This window comes from Aricia agestis, chromosome 13 (assembly GCF_905147365.1).
Source record: "Aricia agestis chromosome 13, ilAriAges1.1, whole genome shotgun sequence".
NCBI classification, from domain to species: domain Eukaryota; kingdom Metazoa; phylum Arthropoda; class Insecta; order Lepidoptera; family Lycaenidae; genus Aricia; species Aricia agestis.
The window spans coordinates 5,252,650-5,274,090 of NC_056418.1; the positions used below are offsets into that span (position 1 = coordinate 5,252,650).

Here is a 21,441-nt window from a genome sequence, read left to right on the forward strand (position 1 = left end):
TGCCAGCAAAACGACATGGCATAGAATATCAGTCGAAGACTTGTTGTATTCATAGTCGATACAAAAATTTTTGACATTGGCAGCTAAGATAAAAAAAACCGGCAGCAATTTGTAATTTTAGAGAAAATTAAAAATGGAACAAAGCCAGTACTCTTCGCCGTATGTTTTGTCTTACAAGTACAGGCTGCAAAGACGGCACAAGCCGACGACTGTTGGTCTTGTAAAAGACAGCGTCAAGACCGTCAGCAAGGAGTATTGTGCTGAGTCATCCATATGTGGTCTAAAACATCTCGTGGACGAGAACACGTCTTGTTGTGAGCGGTAAGAGAAAGTATCACGTGATATGGAACCAAACTAGATGCTAGAGCAGGTTAAGTTATATAACCCTTATATCACTAATATAATATACGTGGATTCCATTGTATCTTCATATAAACAACCTTGTTTGGGATTATGGACAAGTTGACCTAGATCAAGTAAACTAGAATTTGTGTCTTCGCGACATTTTATTGTCCGTTGTGAATAGAAATCTTAATAAGATGCTCATTTATTTAATACTAACTGTTGCCAGCGGCTTTATTAGCATCATAATAATAGGAACAAAGATATTATTTTCCACGTTTTCCTCTGATTCTTTGGTCTCGTTGGTGGCAGCGTAATGTTAGTTATTATATATTTAAGCCTTCTTCTATAAATTTAACACAAAAATGTTTTCTCAATTTCACCTAAGTTCTCGAGATAGGTATATTATCGCGTTCAAACAAACAAACTTTTTGTAGCTATAATAATATTAGTATAGATTTGAGGCAGATAATAGATATTAGTAGTATAGATTTGAAGCAGATAATAGATAATAGTAGTATAGATTTGAAGAATTTATAATTATAAGCGAATAAAACCTTCTTCCTAGTCGTATCCTCATGGCTGAGGGACGTGACCACCAGCTTTCTGGGATAGGGCTCTCCACTTGTCTCTATTTTTGGCCTGATGAAATGCCTCCTGGAACGTGCAGTCAGCAGCCTTGACAATCGCGTCTGTCCATCGTGTAGCCACTCTGCCTCTGCCTCTTTTCCCCTCTAATTGCCCAGCTAGTATGAGAATCTCAAGATTATTAGGCTCCCGGCGGGCTATGTGGCCAAAAAAGGCAAGTGATCGTTGTAGACAAAGCGTGGACAGGCGGGTGGTTATTTTGAGTTGCTGAAGTATAGACGTGTTGGTCCGGTGTGCGGTCCAAGGGATGCCGAGCATTTTGCGCCAGAACCACATTTCAAAAGTAAAGCTTTTCTCGAGTACGTGCTTTTAGTGTCCATGTCTCGGAGGCATATAAAAATATTGAAAAGATTAGGGAACGCATTAGTGTTATTTTTGTGCTACGATAGATGCTCTTATTCTTCCATATCTTTTCTAAGCGCCCAACCGCAGATTTAGCCATCTGAGCCCGTCGGACAACCTCCCTCTTGCAATTACCATTGTTGCTAATCAACGATCCCAGGTAGACAAACTCCTCTACGGGTTGGAGATCTTGGAGTAAGGATGTCTTTTGTATTTGGTTCAGCTTATAATATAAAACCTGCAACGCTAAAAATTGAATTTATTAGAATAAAATCTGCAACGCTAAACATTGAAATTATTTATAAGTACCCGGGGCACCAAGCGGACAGGAAAAAAAGTCGATGTCTTCGATTTCGATAATATTTAATTAAGTATGTTATACCCGATAGTATATATTAAGTCTATGGTTATACCTACACGTGTTGTTAAGAGGATACAACAGGGGCTAGAGAAATGAAAAAAAAGTTCGTGTAATATCTATAGCTGTCTCCCTTACCTCAAGCCGATATATGCAGTTGTCTCTATCGCGTTCTGTGACGCGATAGAGACAACTGCAGAAAATCCAGAAAATCAACGATTCGTTGTCCCCCGATTCCTTCTCCAAAACTTAACCGATTTAAGTAATTTTTTCATTAAAGATTAAAAAAAGGCTTGAGCTGTGTTCCTATGTTTTGCTTTTTTTTGTATAATCTAGCCAAATCTGTTTTCTGGACGTTTGAACACAGCGGAAAATCTGGTCATTTTTTTGGGTTTTTGAACGTTCATATCTTATTTAATAATTAAATTATGAAAAAAAAGAAAACATAGGGACATTGTATTAGTGGCCGTAGATATTCAGGAAAAAAATTATAACTCTACTAGCATTATCCAGGGAGGAAACAGGGGACAACGTTTGTATGGAAAAAAGGGCGGTGTGGAATCCTCTTAACACGTGTGCCAAATGTTTTTGGTTATTTTGTTTTAGATTACTTGTTAATTTCCTAGAAATTAATAAGCAATCTAAAACATATCCAACACGGTTTTTAGGGTTCCGTACCCAAAGGGTAAAAACGGGACTTCCTTGTCTGTCCGTCTGTCTGTCTCCAGGCTGTATCTCAAGAACCGCTATAGCTAGACTTCTGAAATTTCCACAGATTGTGTAAATCTGTTGCCACTATAACAACAAATACTGAAAACACATAAAATTAATATTTAAGGGGGGCTCCCATACAACAAACGTGATTTTTTCGGTCTTTTTCGCTCTAAATCAATATTAGCAAGAGGTAAGCACTTGAATTTTTCACACATTCTTTTGTTATAAGTGATATATGTAATTTAATAATAACTAGAGATCACCCAATGGTCGAAATTCGACCTTAATTTTAACGACATTAGGACTACTACGGTCTATATTTTGTAAAAAAATATTTAATTTTACTTTCTCATAATATTTTTTTCAACTCTTGTCTCTGGGACTGAGCTGATCTCCAGACTGGCCGTGTAAGCATTGTCTAATAGTATCTAAGATTCAATAAAAAAAACTATACCTAATCCATTTTCAATTTGTCACCTTATTGTCAACAGCATAGATTAAGTATCAGCATAGTATAGATATAGTCTTAGCCCGTCATCGCGTGGCCATTTTGTGCTTTTTTTCATACAAGTAGTGTGCGTTTATTTTCTTGAATATTTCTATTTGTCGATTATTTCGAAGCACTTTATGATACAGGAAAGAAAGTCAATTAGTTCATGATATCGAATAACTATAGTTCAAGTGATGAGAATCCGTAAACACACGTAAAAAGCTAAGCAATTTTTATAGCCAAATTATTAATTGATGTGACATTTTTAGCACTAATGTCTTATATAGCACGAATAGGGGATCAATAAACTTATGAATTATCTTTTTAGCTTACAAAAATACCGATTGAAAAGCCAAAAAACGTTGTTCAAAACTTACATATTTAATGTTAAATCCACGTGTTTGAGATGCCTCATGATTTGGCCATTCTTATGGTTTATTATTTAGCGGAACCACAAAACTCAACAATATCTAGTATTAAATGTTCACTAAAAACCTTTATTAACACTTTTATTAAATGAAATATGCCGACCGACTCCTTTGTTATGTCCTAGTAAGTAGGACATAACATTACACGCTTTTGACGCTTATACACCGATATAAGGCTCTCTCCAGTCTATAGTACCTCAATGGTCAACAGACTTCAACCATAAATAAAAGAGTAAAATTCGTATGTAGGTATAGGCTAGTCACTCAAATATCTGTCATTTTCCTAGTGTGTGTGTTGTAGTGTGTGTAATGTTTTATTTGTTAAAATAATGTATGATAAAAGCATAATTTCATAATAATATTAGCTCGATGCACTCCTTCACCATATAAACTATAACTGTGCAAAATTTCATTCACCTACGTTTCCCCATTTTTCGTCAAAAGGGATACAAAGTTTTTGGCTCACGTATTAATATATAGATATTAAAATAAAATAAAAATATATGGGGGGCTCCCATACAAAAAACACAACTTTAGGCCTATTTTTGCTCTGTATCGGTACGGAACCCTTGGTGCGCGAGTCCGACTCGCACTTGGCCAAGTTTTATTTAATTATTATTTAAAGCGGCGTCACCTTAAGAAATTGGCGCCCGTTCAAATAAGACCTTAAATTTTTACTAAATTAAAAACCAGTTAAATAAAGGCCAAGGAAGTAAAAATTTTATAGCCGTTTCTAGGATAATTACATAAGTGTTATGTATAAAGCACTTTAAACAACCTAACGTGACATATTATAGAAACACGAGTAACAGAACCGGATTAAAATTATTGTCGGAAATAAAATGACAGTCTTCTATTTCCTATTTTCTTGTAATATTTTTTTTCTTTTTTTTTGCTGGTTTAGATTAGAACCAAAGCATCTCATACCTAATATGCTTGACAAAATATATATTTTTTTGCCCTCGTCAATCTTATGAGCACATAATATTAAGTCTTCTTTGCTCTTGTGCCGTTGACGGCAACGCAAGAATATATAGGTACTCTCTAGCAGAGAGTAGAGAGTCTCTACTCATCCATACTGATATTACAAACGCTCACGACAAAACCGCTGAACCGATTTTTCAGAAATTTGGCATGGATATACTTTAAGTCCCGGGAAAGGACATAGGATACTTTTTATGCCAGAAAAAATAACAGTTCCCGCGCTATAAACGATTTTTTTCGCAATAACGTTGCGTTGTTACTCACTTCATATACTGGCCTTTTTTTTAGAGCACTTTGGGTGATCACCATGATCAGCGCCCTCGTCTGCTCGGTGTCTCTCGTATGGATGACCTTCGTCCGCTTCTACCGCGCGCCGCTCGTCACCACACAGATGCCAGAAGGCGTCTCCGTCAACAGCATCATTTTCCCTGCTGTGGGCATCTGCACGAATAATAGGATCAGCAAACGCGCGGTTGTGCAGCTTGCTAGGAGCTTGTGAGTAGAACTTACAAGAAATCAGATTTTAGCTGAGTAGACATAGGGGTACATACAGTATTTCAAAGATATAAAATAATCTAATTTGCTTCATCAAAATCCCAAACTACTGCTATACTTTCATTTATATCTGTTCTGTAGTTTTTGCGCCAAAGAATAACAAACATTTCTCATAAAAATCGTATTTTTATAGTGTAGAACGTCGTTGTCTGGTTAAACTTACAACACAATAATTCTAGTGGTCTTTTGCTGCTCCATTGAATTCTTTCATCCCCTGGGTATTTTATTCTCTACATAAGTATTTGTTACGAAATGCAAGCGCTATTTTACACTAGTTCCAAGATGTCATGTTCCTCCGGTGAGAGCAACATTGGGTGTTAGGCCCAGTCATGGCTCTCGTATGGTAAACATATTCTGTAGTATGAAAAAAGCTAGCAAATGATTAAAGTCATGCTAAGTAATATAATTTCTAAATTAAATAAATAATTGACGTTTCACAACAGATTGAAAGAGAAACGCAACAAACAATACAAGGAGGAAGAGATGCTGACGATGTTGTCCGGTCTGGGTCTGCTGTACAACCTGCAGACCATGAATGACCTGGTGGTTCAGCCGATGAAGCTGCACAAGGCTCTGGGAGAGTATAACGTTAATGAGCTGCTGAGGGATGTATGTTTTGTTTAGCATCTTATCATCATCATTATCAGCATCACAGTCATCATCGTGACCAGAAATATTTTCATCATTATCATACGATAAAAGTATCTTATTGGGAAAGCCCAACTCACTCTATTTTTAAATGCGCTCTAACTACGTTGATTATTTTAAAATCTACATTTATCAATAAAATTGGTTTCGATAGAGCGTTACATTTTTCTTTTTTTTTTTGTCGTTTACACTTTACACCTAAAACTCTTCATCAAACATCATTCATGTGCATGTGTGACTGTTCGAATAAAACATAACGGCTATATGCCACAAAATCACGACCCTTTGCATTTGTATGAATGCTTCCAGTATACCAAACACCTTCTGAGGGTCTGTTGCTATCAGGCGCGGTCCGAAGGGGGGGGGGGTCACAGGGGACATGAACCCCCCCAAAATCTAAGGTAAAATTGAAAATAAAATAAAACCCAGAACCGTCTGAGGGCGCAGATAAAAAAAAGTAGTGTAGTGACTACTGAGTGACCCCCCCCTCCCAAAATTTCAGGCTGCGACCGCGCCTGGTTGTTATATTCTCTTTTTACATTTATACAGAAGTTCAGTAACCTCTCGTCTTTTAATGGGATCTTCCATCCCCAGTTAACCCCCCGCTGCGAGGATCTACTGGTGCGATGCGCGTGGAACGAAGTCCCCATGAACTGCAGCAAACTGTTCGACTTCCGACTCACCATGAACGGCTACTGCTGCACATTCAACTACCTGAGGAAGTCTGATGTTATGTTTGAGGAGTAAGTGGCTTCTATCGAATATTTTTAGAGGAACTTTCAAGTTCAACCTTGAGTTAGTTTTCAGCAGCTATAAATACTATCTTATACACAGGTTCTAAGTTTAGTAAGCTTCTAAGTTTAATACTGAGAACTAACTTGCCATTAATGAATAAATGAACTGATTCGAAAATTACGGCACTACATGAATTTTACATTCTCGCTTACATTTTTATTCTTCGTTTAAATTCGGAATTCAATATTATCTTTTGCTCTTTTTTTAAAGCAAGCAAGATAATGCCAGGACACTCGATATGTATAAATATGGAAATAAGTCAAATTTTGACTTCGACCAAGGACTCAAAGTTCTGATGCGGCTGAACGAAAGTGATGATTTTTACTACAACATGCCGATGCAGGGAGCACAGGTTTGTATGGTGCTCTCTTAGATCCATCAGGAGACCAATCATTAATCTAAGGTTGCTTTTATTGTTTATAATTTCAACCCAAGAGGAAACGAAATTTCGGAAAAATAATACGAATTTTTACAAACATTCGTTGCAGTTGCAGTTTTCCGATGCTTATGACTTTCCAGACGCTCCAAGCGGTAGCTTTTCCATGCAGATCATAAGCCCAAATGTTCAGGTATTAATCATCATTTAAAACTATTTAGTCCAAAGTATAACTTTTTCTATTGCTGGTCTTCCGATAGCTTTGTTAGTGTCTTGTATGCGCTTGTGTCTCCTGTCCTGGGGCCGTACCACGAAACCGTTTTAAGACTCAAACAATCGTACGAGAATGCTGCGTCTAGCAAACGAGAAATGACGTTGTTAGAACAGGACGTGGCATTCTCATCCGATTGTTTGAGTCTCAAAACGGTTTCGTAGTAGGCCTACTGTATACAGGGCCAGGTACCACGAAAAGGTTTTGAGACTCAAATAATCGTACGAAAATGTTTCGTCCTACTCTAACAAACGTGAATAATTGACGTTGTTAGAGCAGAACGCGGCATTCTCATCCGATTGTTTGCGTCTCAAAACAGTTTCGTAGTAGGGCTACTGTATACAGGATAGGAGACGTATTTACGAAAGATTCAATTTGTCAATGAGGGTGTTTGATATTCTATTTGCTGCTAGGTGCATTATGTGATGATAGCTATATCGTGATTCGTGACATATGCCAGCAGTTTGACACAATAGACCCTAAGGCTACATAGCGGTACCTGGTGGCAAATAAAATATCAAACACCCTCATTGCTAAATTTCTTCCATTTTGCCAAGCAATTTTTAAGTACATAGCTTATGTAAGTTAGCACATTGCAGATGACAGTAACAGTAACAGCCAGTTTCACGGAAGCCTCCCGGGACATCCAGCATGTGCCAGTCAAGCTCCGCGGCTGCCTGTTCTACGACGAGTCCACCTACCTCCCCTTCTACACGCACAGCGACTGCCTGCTCAAGTGCCGGATGCTGTTCCTCCTCTCCAAGTGCCAGTGCACCCCCTTCAATATGCCGAAGATGGCCAACACGAGGACGTGCGATATGAGAGATATCACTTGCTTGAGGATGTTCAATGGTAAGGCGCTATGCTTCAGCTAATGCGCCTCTACTTTTTCTTAAATACTCTTAATTATTTTATCGCTTTGTATCGCTTCAATTGAGGTCTGTTATACTAAGCTAACATAATATATTCATTTGGCTAAAATTATTTTGTAACCTAAACATGAGTGACGAATAAGTAACAAGTAACAACCCCATTTTATGTTCTAAAAATTAAATTATTTGGAATGAGGTATACCGTAAGTACTTTTTTTGGCACAAGTCTATTTTACACAGCCCAATCAACGACCGTCCGTCCAGAGGTAGACCACATCCCACCAGAACTGGAGTTAGAGATGGTGGGTGGGGGTATACCCTGTCCTATGTGCTACCCCTCCTGCTCCAAGACAGCATACAGTTACGACTTCACCAACGTCAAGATATATCCCGACCACCTCAACGAGGTGCCCGATATAGACAGGATTGACTGGCTGTAAGTACATTTCTGGAAGGTTTGGTTTGTCAAAAGTCAGAAATATGAAACCATGTGCAAAAGTGTGGCTGGGGGAACAGTGGGGTGGAAGAAACTATAGCTGGAGACCCTTGTATGATTCTATGATACTATATTATAAGAAAACCCTAACACAAGGAATGGAACGTAAAGAAACTAAGGTATACTCACATATTTAATTCCAAAATTGAAAAATGTAATTTACATAGATAAATATCAGTCTTCAGAAAGTCTCTTCAAAATTTTTAGCGCCGAATCTCAAAACTCTTGAAAGCATAATTTTTGATGGTACCTTCGTTTTTAAATGCGGTTTTCTCTATTTTGGATTTTGGACTCCCACCTGTTTGGAGCCAAGTCTTCATGTCTTCGACAGCAGTTTTTGGTCCCTGGCACTGTCCAATGACTGTGCCCTGGGCAGTATTCATCACCCATCCTTTGAGGCCAAGGTCGAGCGCTGTTATTTGGGTATATTTTCGAAAATATACTCCTTGAACTTTGCCGAACACTTCGAAATCCACAGTGAATATTTTATCACTTGGCATCATTGCTAGGGAAAACGATACTTTCGTAATTATTATGGCTTGTAACTTGCAATACCTTAACGAGACATTGCTGGTTTGACAAAAGTATTGACCTAAGAGGATATATAAACTATGGTATTGACGTTGTCAGGAGCAACTCACTCAGGCATCTCCATGGAGCTCCGTGGCAACGTCCTAAACAATTTGTAATTTATGGCAAAAGCATTGACATAACGTCGCTGCGCGTGCGATACCGCGTAAGTATAAGCAGTTGGTAAATACCGCGTATCTGCTTTTTGATGATTTTACAGGAGGAAGAAAAAAACTGAATATCTCAGCTATTTTGACTCCTATTACCGACTTCCTTTAGTGGTTAGTAACGTTAATTTGTTCGCAATTGGCTTAGGTTTTGTGAAAAGTCACTTACGCGTGTTTGTATTAAGTAATTCCAAAATTAGTGGGCTTAATATTAAAGATACGCGGTTTTGAAATCAAACAATTTAGTAAAAGGTTGCATTTTTTTATTAGAAAAATCAAATATTTTATAATTTGTTACACTGTAACTAAGCAAAAATATGACGTATTAATTACCAAAATCATTTAACAATATTATATATTCTTAATTTTTAATTGATATCCCAATTTTTCATAGATTTTTGACTTCATCTGATAGAGATCATAATCATCATTAAAAAAAATATATTGATTTATTACATAAGTACATACTGAAGCCCTGCTCTTCCATGGACCTGAAGAAAAGGACCCCCACCCGGAGCACTTGTTATCAGAGGGTCGAAAGTCAAAATGAGTCCGACCCTTAAATGTTGGGACCACAGCAGCTATACTCCCCAGAGTATAGCCGCCAGAATCCAGTCTGTCGGAGCTTAGCTCTGTACGGTGGTTCAATATGGGCAGCAGCTACTCTTCGCAATGTAGCGGTGAGGGTTACCAGGAGGTGCCGTACGGTCTCCTAGGCGGCAGCTACTGCCCTAGCGGGAGATCCATCGTGGCAGCTGGTTACGAAGGTCTTCGCCAAGTTGCTCATCCTCGTTCTAGAGAGGACGTCGCGGCCTGCAGTGGAAGTTCCGGAGGGTTTAAAGGCAAGGAAAGCAGCCTCGAGGCATACGATCGTTGGGCCATAGAGTACCTAACGAAGATAATGAGCTATTATCAGTTCCGCATCGGGAGTGTGGAGGCATCATTATGCGAACCTCCAAATTTCCATGCAATTGGGGCTCCAGGTGAGGCTGGAAACCTACCCGGCTTAGCTGGTCCTGACGCCGAAGGGAACTCTACAATTTACCGAAGCGTTCCCTTACTTTGGTGGTAGTCTGCTCCCTTTTGAAGAAGACCGTCCAATCGTGGAGGGAGCCCTGTGTTTGACAAACCCAGAACATCCCTCCATATACGGCTAAAGGAAAATCGGTGAGGCTAGAACCTATCCGGCTTAGCTAGTCCCGACGCCGAAGGGAACTCTTCAATCAATTTGCCGAAGCGTTCCCTTACTTTGATGGTAGTCTTCTCCCTTTTGAAGAAGACCGTCCGGTCGTGGAGGGAGCCCTGTGTTTGACAAATCCAGAACATCCCTCCGTATACGGCTGAAGGCAAATCGCAGGTGGTTGTAGTGGGTAGGTTTAGCACTACTAGTCACCCATATCCCCGGGGTGCTTTAGCTAAACTGAGCTACTTCCCCAACCTGGTGATCATATTTTATCGTTACGATTGGTTGCCGCCTGTATTTTTAAGGTGAAGATATTATAATGACCACATGTAACCTTCCTTGATCTTCAAAGCAATGGAAATGGTGGTAAATTAATTGAAACATTCTAGCATTAATACAATACATAATATAAACAACATTAAACAATTATTAAAATATAAGTTTACGTGGTCGTTTATCTCAGAAAAATAGTTATTTCTGGGAGCACTTACTACATATTATTTTCGTTATATTTTTCTTTTCGCTGTAGTAAATACGCGGAATTGCTTCTAACTTCCTGCCGCCTACTGTTCCGCGGTTTTGTTTCGATGGCAAAATGTACGTTTCTAATTGGATAATTTAAATTCTGTGAAGCCTTCTCAGAAAAATAGTTATTTCTGGGAGCACTTACTACATATTATTTTCGTTATATTTTTCTTTTCGCTGTAGTAAATACGCGGAATTGCTTCTAACTTCCTGCCGCCTACTGTTCCGCGGTTTTGTTTCGATGGCAAAATGTACGTTTCTAATTGGATAATTTAAATTCTGTGAAGCCTAACATAAGCGAATATGAGTTTTAAATCGGCTGGCACAATATTATCTCAATTTTGCGCATTTTGCTGTTATGCGGTATTTACCAACTGCTCATACGCGGTATCGCACGCGCAGCGACTATATTAAGGCAAATGGGCAAAAGCATACCAAAGAGTATCATAAACAAAAAAAATCCACTGCCGAACACATCGAACATAATAATATTACCTCCTCTTTTTTGGAAGTCGGTTAAAAAGTAGAAAGAAAGTATTTTACTCAGGTGTATGTTTTTTAAACTGAACAATGTTTGTACGACTCAACCTATATATATTAATAGTTATTAGCTATCTATTACTAACATTATTTTTTCAGACAAGGAGCCAACTTCACTGGAACATCTTTAGTCCACGTGAAGTACGCGAGGGAGGTGGCAGACTGCTATGGTCAGAACGTTATCATGAAATGGTTTGATTTGATAAGTAAGAAATTATTTTTCTACCTACCTCCCTATTAGTCAAATTTACTTATTGCTTAGCAGCCTTAGCTGATAAAGTAGTCGGCGGATATTTCAATAATATTGCTATTTACAAGTTCATACACCTTACTTTAAGATAGTAACCATGGGCGTACCCAGGTTCTGGGCCAGGGGGGAGCAAATTACCCAGGTTCTGGTGCCAGGGGGGGGGGGGGGCAAATCACCCAGGTTCTGGGCCAGGGGGGGCAAATCAGATTTTTCATAAGCTAGGTGTTTATAAAGAATAAAAAATTAATAATTTTTAGTTGTAAAAATATTGTATTGCAAACAAATGGCAAAAATTCGTTCTTAATTTTTTATTTTTATAGATAAAAGTACTAGATAATATACTTAGTAGGGACGACAACATGATAGTAACTTATTTCTACTGTTAAATAAGTGGTTGAGTCTGAGAATTTTAGAAGGCATCAAGTATCACTCTAGTTATAATAGCAATTGATGCCATAGAAATTGGAAATTTCTTCGCGACGTGTAGCACTAACTCAGCACACTAATAAAAAACTTCCAGGTAACATAGGCTCGACCTGCGGCTTCGTAACTGGCTTCAGTTTCGTCTCCGTCCTGGAGTTCATTTACTTCTACACTGTGAAGTTGGTACGGGAGATCAGGAACAGAAGAAAGCAGGCGAGAAGAATAGAGACTGACTCCTCTTACTCCGCCAACCTGGACTTCATCAGCCGCTGCCGACCGATCTACTGGAACGAAATCTCAGGGTCAACGCAGTGGAAACCAAACTCTGTTAAGAATTAGAGACATTAGGCTTTAGGTTGGTTTGTAGGAGTTTGCTGAAGCAAGAAAAAGTTTATCAGAAATGTAAAATTTCTCTATTTCTTAAGAGTTACTATTAAAGAGGACTATTAAAATGAAATGAAAAATTTTGCCGTGCTATTTTTCTTTTTTGTTTCTTGGGACTATTATAATTTATACGTTGGAGAGCCATGCTTCGGCACGAATGGGCCGGCTCGACCGGAGAAATACCACGTTCTCAAAGCCGGCGTGAAACAGCGCTTGCGCTGTGTTTCACCGAGTAAGTCAGTTTACCGATTCCCTACCCTATTCCTTTCCCTACCCTCCCCTATTTCCGTCCCTTCCCTACCTTTCCCTTTTACATTATTCCCTCTTAAAAGGCCGGCAACGCACTTGCAGCTCTTCTGAAGCAAGAAGAAGGCTGCACTTTTCTAAAGATTTCCATTCTATGTGAATTATTGAGCTTTAAAACTCTACCTAGCCAAATGATAATTGATAAGTAACACCTATTTATCATAACGCCTACTAACCATCTACTAACAAATAGAAGAATTGAAAAATAGGTACCTGCTTGACCTCTACAGAAGCAGTTAGTAGAAAAAAATAATAAATTACAATGGACATTGTATCATGGGATTAATGGGTGGTAATATAAACATTTCCAATAAAAATCACATATTTTATACTAATGATAAAATATTAGGCATCATTAGTATTTTTCTATCGCCCATCCAATATTGTAATCAAATATTTATAAACTTTCCTTCGATTCTGTTACACCTACATAGAAATTATATAACTACATAAAATAAAATATACGGACTGACCGACCTGACTACACTGACTATACCTTTTATAGATTAATTATTGTTTCCAGATATACCATAACTTGGCAAAGATTGACGAACAAAAGAAAGTAGGAGAGCCAAGAAATGTTTCACAAGCGTCAGAAATAAATTATTTTTGAAAAAAAGCTTTTATTTAAATACTCTAAATGGAAGAAAATAAACCCCTTATATTAAAAATTCAAACTATTAAGTTATAACTTTAATATATTATACAATTAGCATTAAAATAAAAGCTTGTCGCGTGATTGCAAATAATAATAGTAAGTGCAATTTAACTGAGTAAACTGATATTATATTTTTTTATTTTATTAAAGTAATAATTAAATATTGACAGATTGTTAAGTCTCGCGACAAGCTTTTATTATAATGCAAATTGTATAATATATTAAAGTTATAACTTAATAGTTTGAATTTTTAAGGGGTTTATTTTCTTCCATTTAAAGTATTTAAATAAAAGCTTTTTTTCAAAAAGTTTTTTGCTTATAAGTAATTTATTTTTTGTTTTTTAGTTAAATCTCTGACTAGTTTTTAAGTCTGCTTGATTGTAGTTTGTTTTGTTTCAAGAATTTGTTAAAATCTGATTAACTTAAGTCTTTAAGAAATCGTACTTAATTTTACGACTAAAAAATAAAATATCACTTATCAACAAATAACACGACACGATACGACACGATACGACACGACACGACACGACACGACACGACACGACATGTCACGTCACGTCACGTCACGTCACGTCACGTCATGTTACGATACGACACGACACGGCACGACAGCACACGACATGACTTTTCAATTTACTCTCAATGAGCCTTTTTGTTTGATACCCATATTGCAAAAGTGCTTTAAAAATAACTAAGTATATTCTCCTATCTTGGATGAGCCGCCATATCGGATGTAGAATGACATTAAATTCGTTTCCGAGTTACTCTCAATGAGCCCTTTCATTTGATACCCATATTGCAGAAGCACATTAAAAATAACTATATACCTACAGTATACCCCTATCTTGAATGAGACGCCATATTGGATGTAAAATGATATTACATTCGTTTCAGAGTTACTCTCTATGAGCCCTTTCATTTGATATGCATATTGTAGAAGTGCACGACAAATAACTATATACCCCTATCTTGAATGAGACGCCATATTGGATGTAAAATGACATTACATTCGTTTCCGAGTTACTCTCAATAAGCCCTTTCATTTGATACCCATAATGCAGAAGTTATTAAAAATAACTGTACCTCTATCTTGGATGTGCCGCCGTATAGGATGTAGTATGACATTACATTCGTTTTCAAGTTACTCTCAAAAAGCCCTTTCAATTAATATCCATATTGTAGAACTGCATAGAAAATAACTATTACGCCATCTTGGATGTTCGGCCATATTGGATTTAGAGTGATGTCACATACAATATCATGCATTGTCATCCAAACTAAACGTGCATGCAAAATTTCAGCTCGATCGGTTAAATATATCTACTTCAAAATTGAGTTCCAAAATTTCACCGTAACATACATACTTCCATACATACAGAGCAAGTTAAATAAAAGTTTTTAAAATACATAGCTTGATGTTATTTGTAAGCCTTTGGAGCCCTAATCATGTACAAAAACTCTCCTATCAAGTTATTACACAAAATATGTTAACTGTTTATTCGCAAGTGGATCCATAGGCCAACAGTTACCTATAGTCAAACTTTAACTCAATAAACACCTGTTACATTCCCAGCCCCATACAAAACTAAAGATCAATCCACTGATATCAACAATAATTGCCTAAATATTGGTTTGATTCTAGCTATTGTTATTGTTCCCTTTAGAAAAGCCTGTTTTATTTTAGTTGCTAGACAGAATATTATGAAAGTACACCTAAACTCCTAGCTTAGCTCTCAGGAATGAAAAAAAATATATCTTACGAATACTTATGTATACAAATACATACCTAGTTCCAATAAACGAATACATCTGTGTTGTGATAAGGATTTTTCCAGAAAGTAAAGCAACTTTACTGAACTTTATGTGAGGTCATAAAACATGAGTTCAAATAATTATCGTTACTACCTCCAAATCTGGTGGAATGGCATCAAGAGCTTCCCTCACACGACGTCTCTACACGGCTTTCGGTTCATAGCGGACTTTCAGAGACATTGGACAGAACGGTAAGTAACTTTTAGTTACTACTTATAAGACGTATGCAACAAGCAAATAATATCATCATCAGCATCTGCAGCCGATGCGGTAACAGGTAGAGTAGGTAGGTACTATCAGAGAAGTTGATTCCTAAGCAGATGGCGTACCTACGTCGCTTGTTCGGCTTTATGTCAATTCAATGTTAGCTGTGATCGATGATGAGATGAGTGATGACTGGTGGGTTTGACTCATAAAGTTAATATACCTCTAGGTATATTAACTTTATGGTTTGACTTAACGCGACCAAATTGCTTAGGTCTGCCATCTACCTAGGAATCAACTTCTCTGATAATATAATACATAGTATCTACTACCTACTATGCTCTTATGAATCCGACTCGATCCCACTTCCTACACTCTTTCATAACATCTTACTTCCAGCGTATTCTGGGCTATATTCGTCATACTCTCCTGGTATGGCGCGATCCTGCTGATATTGGCTCAATACGACGCGTACCACAACAACCCTATCTCCTTCGTCGTGGAAACCACGTACAAGGATTGGGACACCAACTTCCCAGCCATAGCGGTCTGTGAGCAGGACAATGCTGGCAGAATTGAAGAGGTATCGGATGGGTAAGAATATGTAGAAGACTTACTATAAGAGTAGTTGGAATTAAGACTATTATGACTTCAGAAAGTGTCACACAAAAGTGATAATTTGAATCATAGTTGCGCAAAACTCCAAACCACAAAAGGTTTTGTAGCCAGAAGACAGAAATAGTACTTGTCCAAACAAATTATGTACTAAAACTGTTCTATCCCAATACGGGAAAAATCAGAAATCTATAAGGTTATAGACTTACTAAAGACTTTACTTGATAGTGTAATAAAATTTATTTTTCAGACTTTGGGGTGTTGATCACGATTTCAATATAGAGGAGGTGTTGAAGGAATTAGCCTATTTTAGAGGACTCTCGTACTATGTCACTCAATATTGTACATCCAATGACTCTTTGGCAGAGTGCACTAAGATCCATACTAATCTCACATACTATGCGAATTTGGTAAGTTATTTCTAAGTAGCTAAAACATTTGAAAATCTGAAAACTAAACATCTGATTAACTTGCTCTTGTAGACTCACAGGCTTGATTGACTTGAGACTCAACAAAATCTAGTCAGTAGTCACTAATTAAAACGTGGTCCTCCAATGTAATCAAACGCTTAAGAGGAGTCCACACCGCCCTTTTTCCATACAAACGTTGTCCCCCGTTTCCTCCCTGGATAATGCTAGTAGAGTTATAATTTTTTTCCTGAATATCTACGGCCAATAATACAATGTCCATATGTTTTCTTTTTTTTTCATAATTTAATTATTAAATAAGATATGAACGTTCAAAAACTCAAAAAAATGGCCAGATTTTCCGCTGTGTTCAAACATCCAAAATACAGATTTGGCTAGATTATACAAAAAAAAAAAACATAGGAACACAGCTCTAGCCTTTCTATAATCTTTAATGAAAAAAGTACTTAAATCAATTAAGTTTTGGAGAAGGAATCAGGGGACAACGAATCGTTGATTTTCTGCAGTTGTCTCTATAGCGTTCTGCGGTATAGGCTTGAGGTAAGGGAGACAGCTATAGATATTACACCTACTTTTTTTTCATTTCTCTGGCCCCTGGTGTATCCTCTTAAGATTATACCTATTAATGCGACATTTGGCTTTAAGCTCCGCCTCCCCTGTTCAGACTTCATACACAACTGCACATGGATGGGCAAGCAGTTCGACTGCTGCAAATACTTCAGACCATTAGAGACGGAACTGGGAGTATGCTTTGTTATAAACTCAATACAAGGAAGGTAAGAGCCTAGGCCCTAGAAGTTTGGGTATTGGACATTGGTATTCCGTATTCGTTTGTCAAAATTGCAGTAAGTACCACAGATAAATACGTTTAAATGGGACCAGAACATAGGATCTCTTAATACATTGGTGACGTTGCTATATCCTATTTAATAACTTATTTAGTAACATAAGTTGTAACTTCACAAGTCGCATTAGTATTAAGTTGTTTTAAAACCAGTCAGTCAGTACTCAGATAATTATTTTCCAGTGAAAAAGACAGTCCGAAGCTTGAAATGATAAACAACAAGAAGACTGGTCCGGGTGCGATACAGTTCGACGTGATGGTTGCCGCTAAAATCTTCATACTGAACGAGGAGGAAGTACCAACGTTCACAACTATAGGGTCTGACGTGATAGAAGTGGCTCCTGAACTTTCATATCGGTAAGAATAAAAAAAGGCATTTGTAATTGATTTTTCTCGAGCTTACATTACTATAAACGTAGCTGTTTCCAATTTCCAAAATGGCCTCTGCTGATGAAGCAGTTTATAATGTAAAAAAAACCGGCCAAGTGCGAGTCGGACTCGCGCACCGAGGGTTCCGACAGCTTAAAGGTATTATAGACCTGAGTATTTGGTATGAATTTCAATTTAATACCTCTACGCGTTTATGAGGAAATGGGTAGTAAGTTTAAAATTATTAAAAAATATATATTATGTGATGTAACTAAAAATTTATGGTTTTCGTAATTTTTCCTTTATCTATGCTATAAGACGTTGCTTCGTACCAAATTTCAAGATTCTGAGTTCACGGGAAGCACCCTGTATGTTTTGATTCCCTTGCAAGTGTCGAAAATTTGCGGCATAAACGGCTGTATCTTTTGATTGCGTTGGCTTAGAAGTTTGATTTTTTCACAGCTTCAAGGGACAGTAGACCTGAGTAATTGATATAAATTTCAGCTTCATACCTCCACGCGTTCCTGAGAAAAAGGGTCTTGACAGACGGACAGACGGACAACAAAGTGATCCTATAAGGGTTCCGTTTTTTCCTTTTGAGGTACGGAACCCTAAAAAGATGTAGTAAGCTATCATCCACGTAAACTTTTTTACAAGTAACACCTATTATGATGAATACACTCGCCCCACACGAAAACATCTTTAAGAAACTGTCCCAAATTCCAGACGCTACATCTCAATAAAGAACATAGAGAACGACGCTGGCGCGAGACTCATTCCGCCCAAGAAGCGCAAGTGTAGGTACACAGACGAGAACATTCTACAGGTATACCCTTACTACTCCTACACCGCTTGCACGGTGCAATGCCGGAAGGACGCACAGGTGCGCATGTGCAACTGTGCCAGCTACTTCATGCCGAATGTTCCAGAAGAGGAGAAGTGCAACATGAGCGGAATGGAGTGTCTGTCGAAGAATTACCCGATGTTTTCGGTGAGTGAGTTACCAGTAAACTATTTAGGTCCCGAAGGGGGCTGGTCAAAGCTATAAGTACTATCAGAGAAGTAGATTTATAGGCATGATGGCGGACCTACGTAAATTGGTCACGTTGTGTCATTTACCCGGCCAACAGATCACAGCTATCATTGAATTGATAAAATCCGACCATATTATTACGTCGCAGGTATGTCAACTGCCTATGAATCAATGTTTTCGATGGTACATGAATTAATCATGTGATATATAGTCCGCGCAATCCACGAAGACGCGCCAAACAACTCCCCTTACGGCCGTTCCCAATATTTGATGATTGATCTATCTCTGGTTTTGTCCTACTAGAGATAGGAATAGCTCACATTAGACATTAGAGACATATATTTTATGTCAATTCAATGTTATAGTTTGTGCGTTCTAAGATGATGTGGGTGACAGTTTTCATGTTCCTTGCTACGGGTTTTTTTACAAGAAAACAAAAAAATCTAAATGTAATAAATTATATTCCATCTACAAAAACAAATGTTTTCTATAATTGTAAATGAATAAAAATGAAATTATGCTAAATGCTAAGTTATTAATAAAAATTATAAATATTGAGTGTGAAATAGGAGTATAAAATTATTGAATTATTGAAAACATTTGAAAAATGTCATATGCATGAAACGGAACTTATGTCAATAGAGATTGACTCTGTTGAATCGAAATCAAATCGATAAAAAAGGGCGGCCATCTTAAATCGCCGGCACCACTGAAATGTCAGTACGAAATCGATAATTTCGATTGCAATTCCTTTACGAAGTGATTCGATATTTTTAAATTATCGATTAATATTTGTTAGGTAACTTTCCTACTATTGTCAATTATAATGTGTCACGCTTATCATTATATAACGCATAAACTATAGCTGCGATCGGTTGTATGTCAAACCAGAGATAGATTGAATATTGGGAACGGCCGTTAATCGTTTATAGTATTATATGTGCAAGCTTTCGCCAATGTTTGAGTGTTATCGGTACACACTTATTACATATGAATGCACGCTCACACTACAATAAATAGACCAATTAAGAAAAAGCGTCACGGTCAAAGGGAAAAATGCTCACCTAAAAAGTGGTGGGGCGCGTCTTCGTGGATTGCACGGACTATATATTATTAGATAGTATTTATGAAAGAGGGATGGAGGCATGATAATATTTTGAAAAATTATTACGAATAACTCAATCCGCAATAACTCAATGCGCAAGTGGGCTTAAGCGTACCAGATTTTTAGCTCAGGGGAAGTTACTTAACGCCATACAAAGGGCGTAACTATAAGAACTTGTGGCGGTACCCACAATTCGCCTAACATTCCTGCATCGCGCTATCGAAGTTTCGGAGAACGGCAAGATATATACAACGTCTGAAATGACGTCAGTGGGCTTCGGCCTGACCGAGCATGCTATCTCGCTCGGTCGGAAAATCTTCCTTTGTGGCAGCCACGCATATCCCACATTGGTGACCCTCGACAGAACACGCCTCCTTCATCATCATCACTCCCCGCCCCTCCGCACCGCGCCAGCCAGCATCGCCTCATCGGGTACATCGTCCACTAGCCGCAATGTACCGCGGCCTGGGCGACTCCGCATCGGCATCATCGGGCTTTCTCACTACACCGACCGGTCAGCAAGCAGAGCACATCTCTCCTGGTCAGCACGTAGCATCGGCCCCGCACGGCAGCTTATCTGACTCACTGGATCCCGTGCAGCAGCTTACAGTTCCGACTCACTGGGACTCGCTGCAACAGTTCCGACTCACTGGAACTCACTGGCATTGGCGACTCAAGCGACAAGACTTCAAGATTCGACCTCCGGTCTTCGGGGGGGAGTGATGTGGCGGTACCCACAATTCGCCTAACATTCCTGCATCGCGCTATCGAAGTTTCGGAGAACGGCAAGATATATACAACGTCTGAAATGACGTCAGTGGGCTTCGACCTGACCGAGCATGCTATCTCGCTCGGTCGGAAGATCTTCCTTTTCGGCCGCCACTAACAACGTTAAAAACTCCTGTATTACATTATTTACTTTTCAGTCTCTAAAAGCCAGTTGGTCACCACGCGTGGGGCTCTACTGCGATTGCCTCCCATCCTGCACCGAAGCTGAGATCTCCACAGTGAAGGATTTTCAAGAGCCGCTATACCTGAACTACTCGAGGGTTCACATTGAACTGTCCACACTGCCAAGTGAGAGATTCAGACGGAATGTCGTTAGAGGAGTACTGGATTTAGTTGGTAAGATGATGAATAAATGCCATTATTTTGTTAACGTGTTACGTGCTCTTGGGGGTCCTAATTTTTGTATGACTTTAATTCGATCTGGCGGATTCCATTCATCCACTTGGCCGCATTGAATATGATGCGTGTAATGAATCCGTGAATCATGGTTAGAGGGCCCTAAAGCTGGTTACTGGCCTAACCTAACTAGCATATACCTAAGTATTTAAGATGTTTATTTTGACATCAAAATGATTAACTGTAACTGTATATTTTTTATACACAGCCATATATATTTTTTAACTAACTTTCCAGCTATCTATATAAGCTAAGTCAATATTTATTCTAGTATCTACCGGTGGCACAGGAGGCTTATTCTTGGGCGCTAGTCTTTTGAGTTTCGTGGAATTCTTCTACATATTGCTGCTGCGACCACTTTTCGACATCTACAGCCAGAGGAATGATGATCCGTGGCATCGCAAGTATGGAACTCGGCGGCTCGAAGATAATAAACTTTTGGCGGCAATACAACAACAGAAGATGAAATGAAAGAAGATCACCCTGATACTGGCAACTCACAAAGGAGCCATTAATAAAAA

The 21,441-nt window shown here is 38.3% G+C and overlaps 2 protein-coding genes across 2 annotated transcripts; one reads left to right on the forward strand and one right to left on the reverse strand.

Annotated features, from left to right (window-relative positions):
• Nucleotides 1-120: 120 nt before the first annotated feature.
• LOC121733272 lies at nt 121-21,396 on the forward strand. Its single transcript, XM_042123489.1, has 17 exons — nt 121-321; nt 4,595-4,801; nt 5,305-5,470; nt 6,104-6,252; nt 6,515-6,656; nt 6,793-6,873; nt 7,551-7,803; nt 8,064-8,259; nt 11,404-11,510; nt 12,075-12,288; nt 15,741-15,935; nt 16,207-16,366; nt 17,030-17,160; nt 17,412-17,585; nt 18,324-18,588; nt 20,662-20,860; nt 21,192-21,396. The coding sequence occupies exons 1-17, from the start codon at nt 134-136 to the stop codon at nt 21,389-21,391; spliced, it is 3,027 nt and encodes a 1,008-aa protein (XP_041979423.1). The 5' UTR covers nt 121-133; the 3' UTR covers nt 21,392-21,396.
• Nucleotides 8,439-8,886, reverse strand: LOC121733271 (acylphosphatase-1-like). Its single transcript, XM_042123488.1, has one exon. The coding sequence runs from the start codon at nt 8,820-8,822 to the stop codon at nt 8,523-8,525; it is 300 nt and encodes a 99-aa protein (XP_041979422.1). The 5' UTR covers nt 8,823-8,886; the 3' UTR covers nt 8,439-8,522.
• Nucleotides 21,397-21,441: the final 45 nt, after the last annotated feature.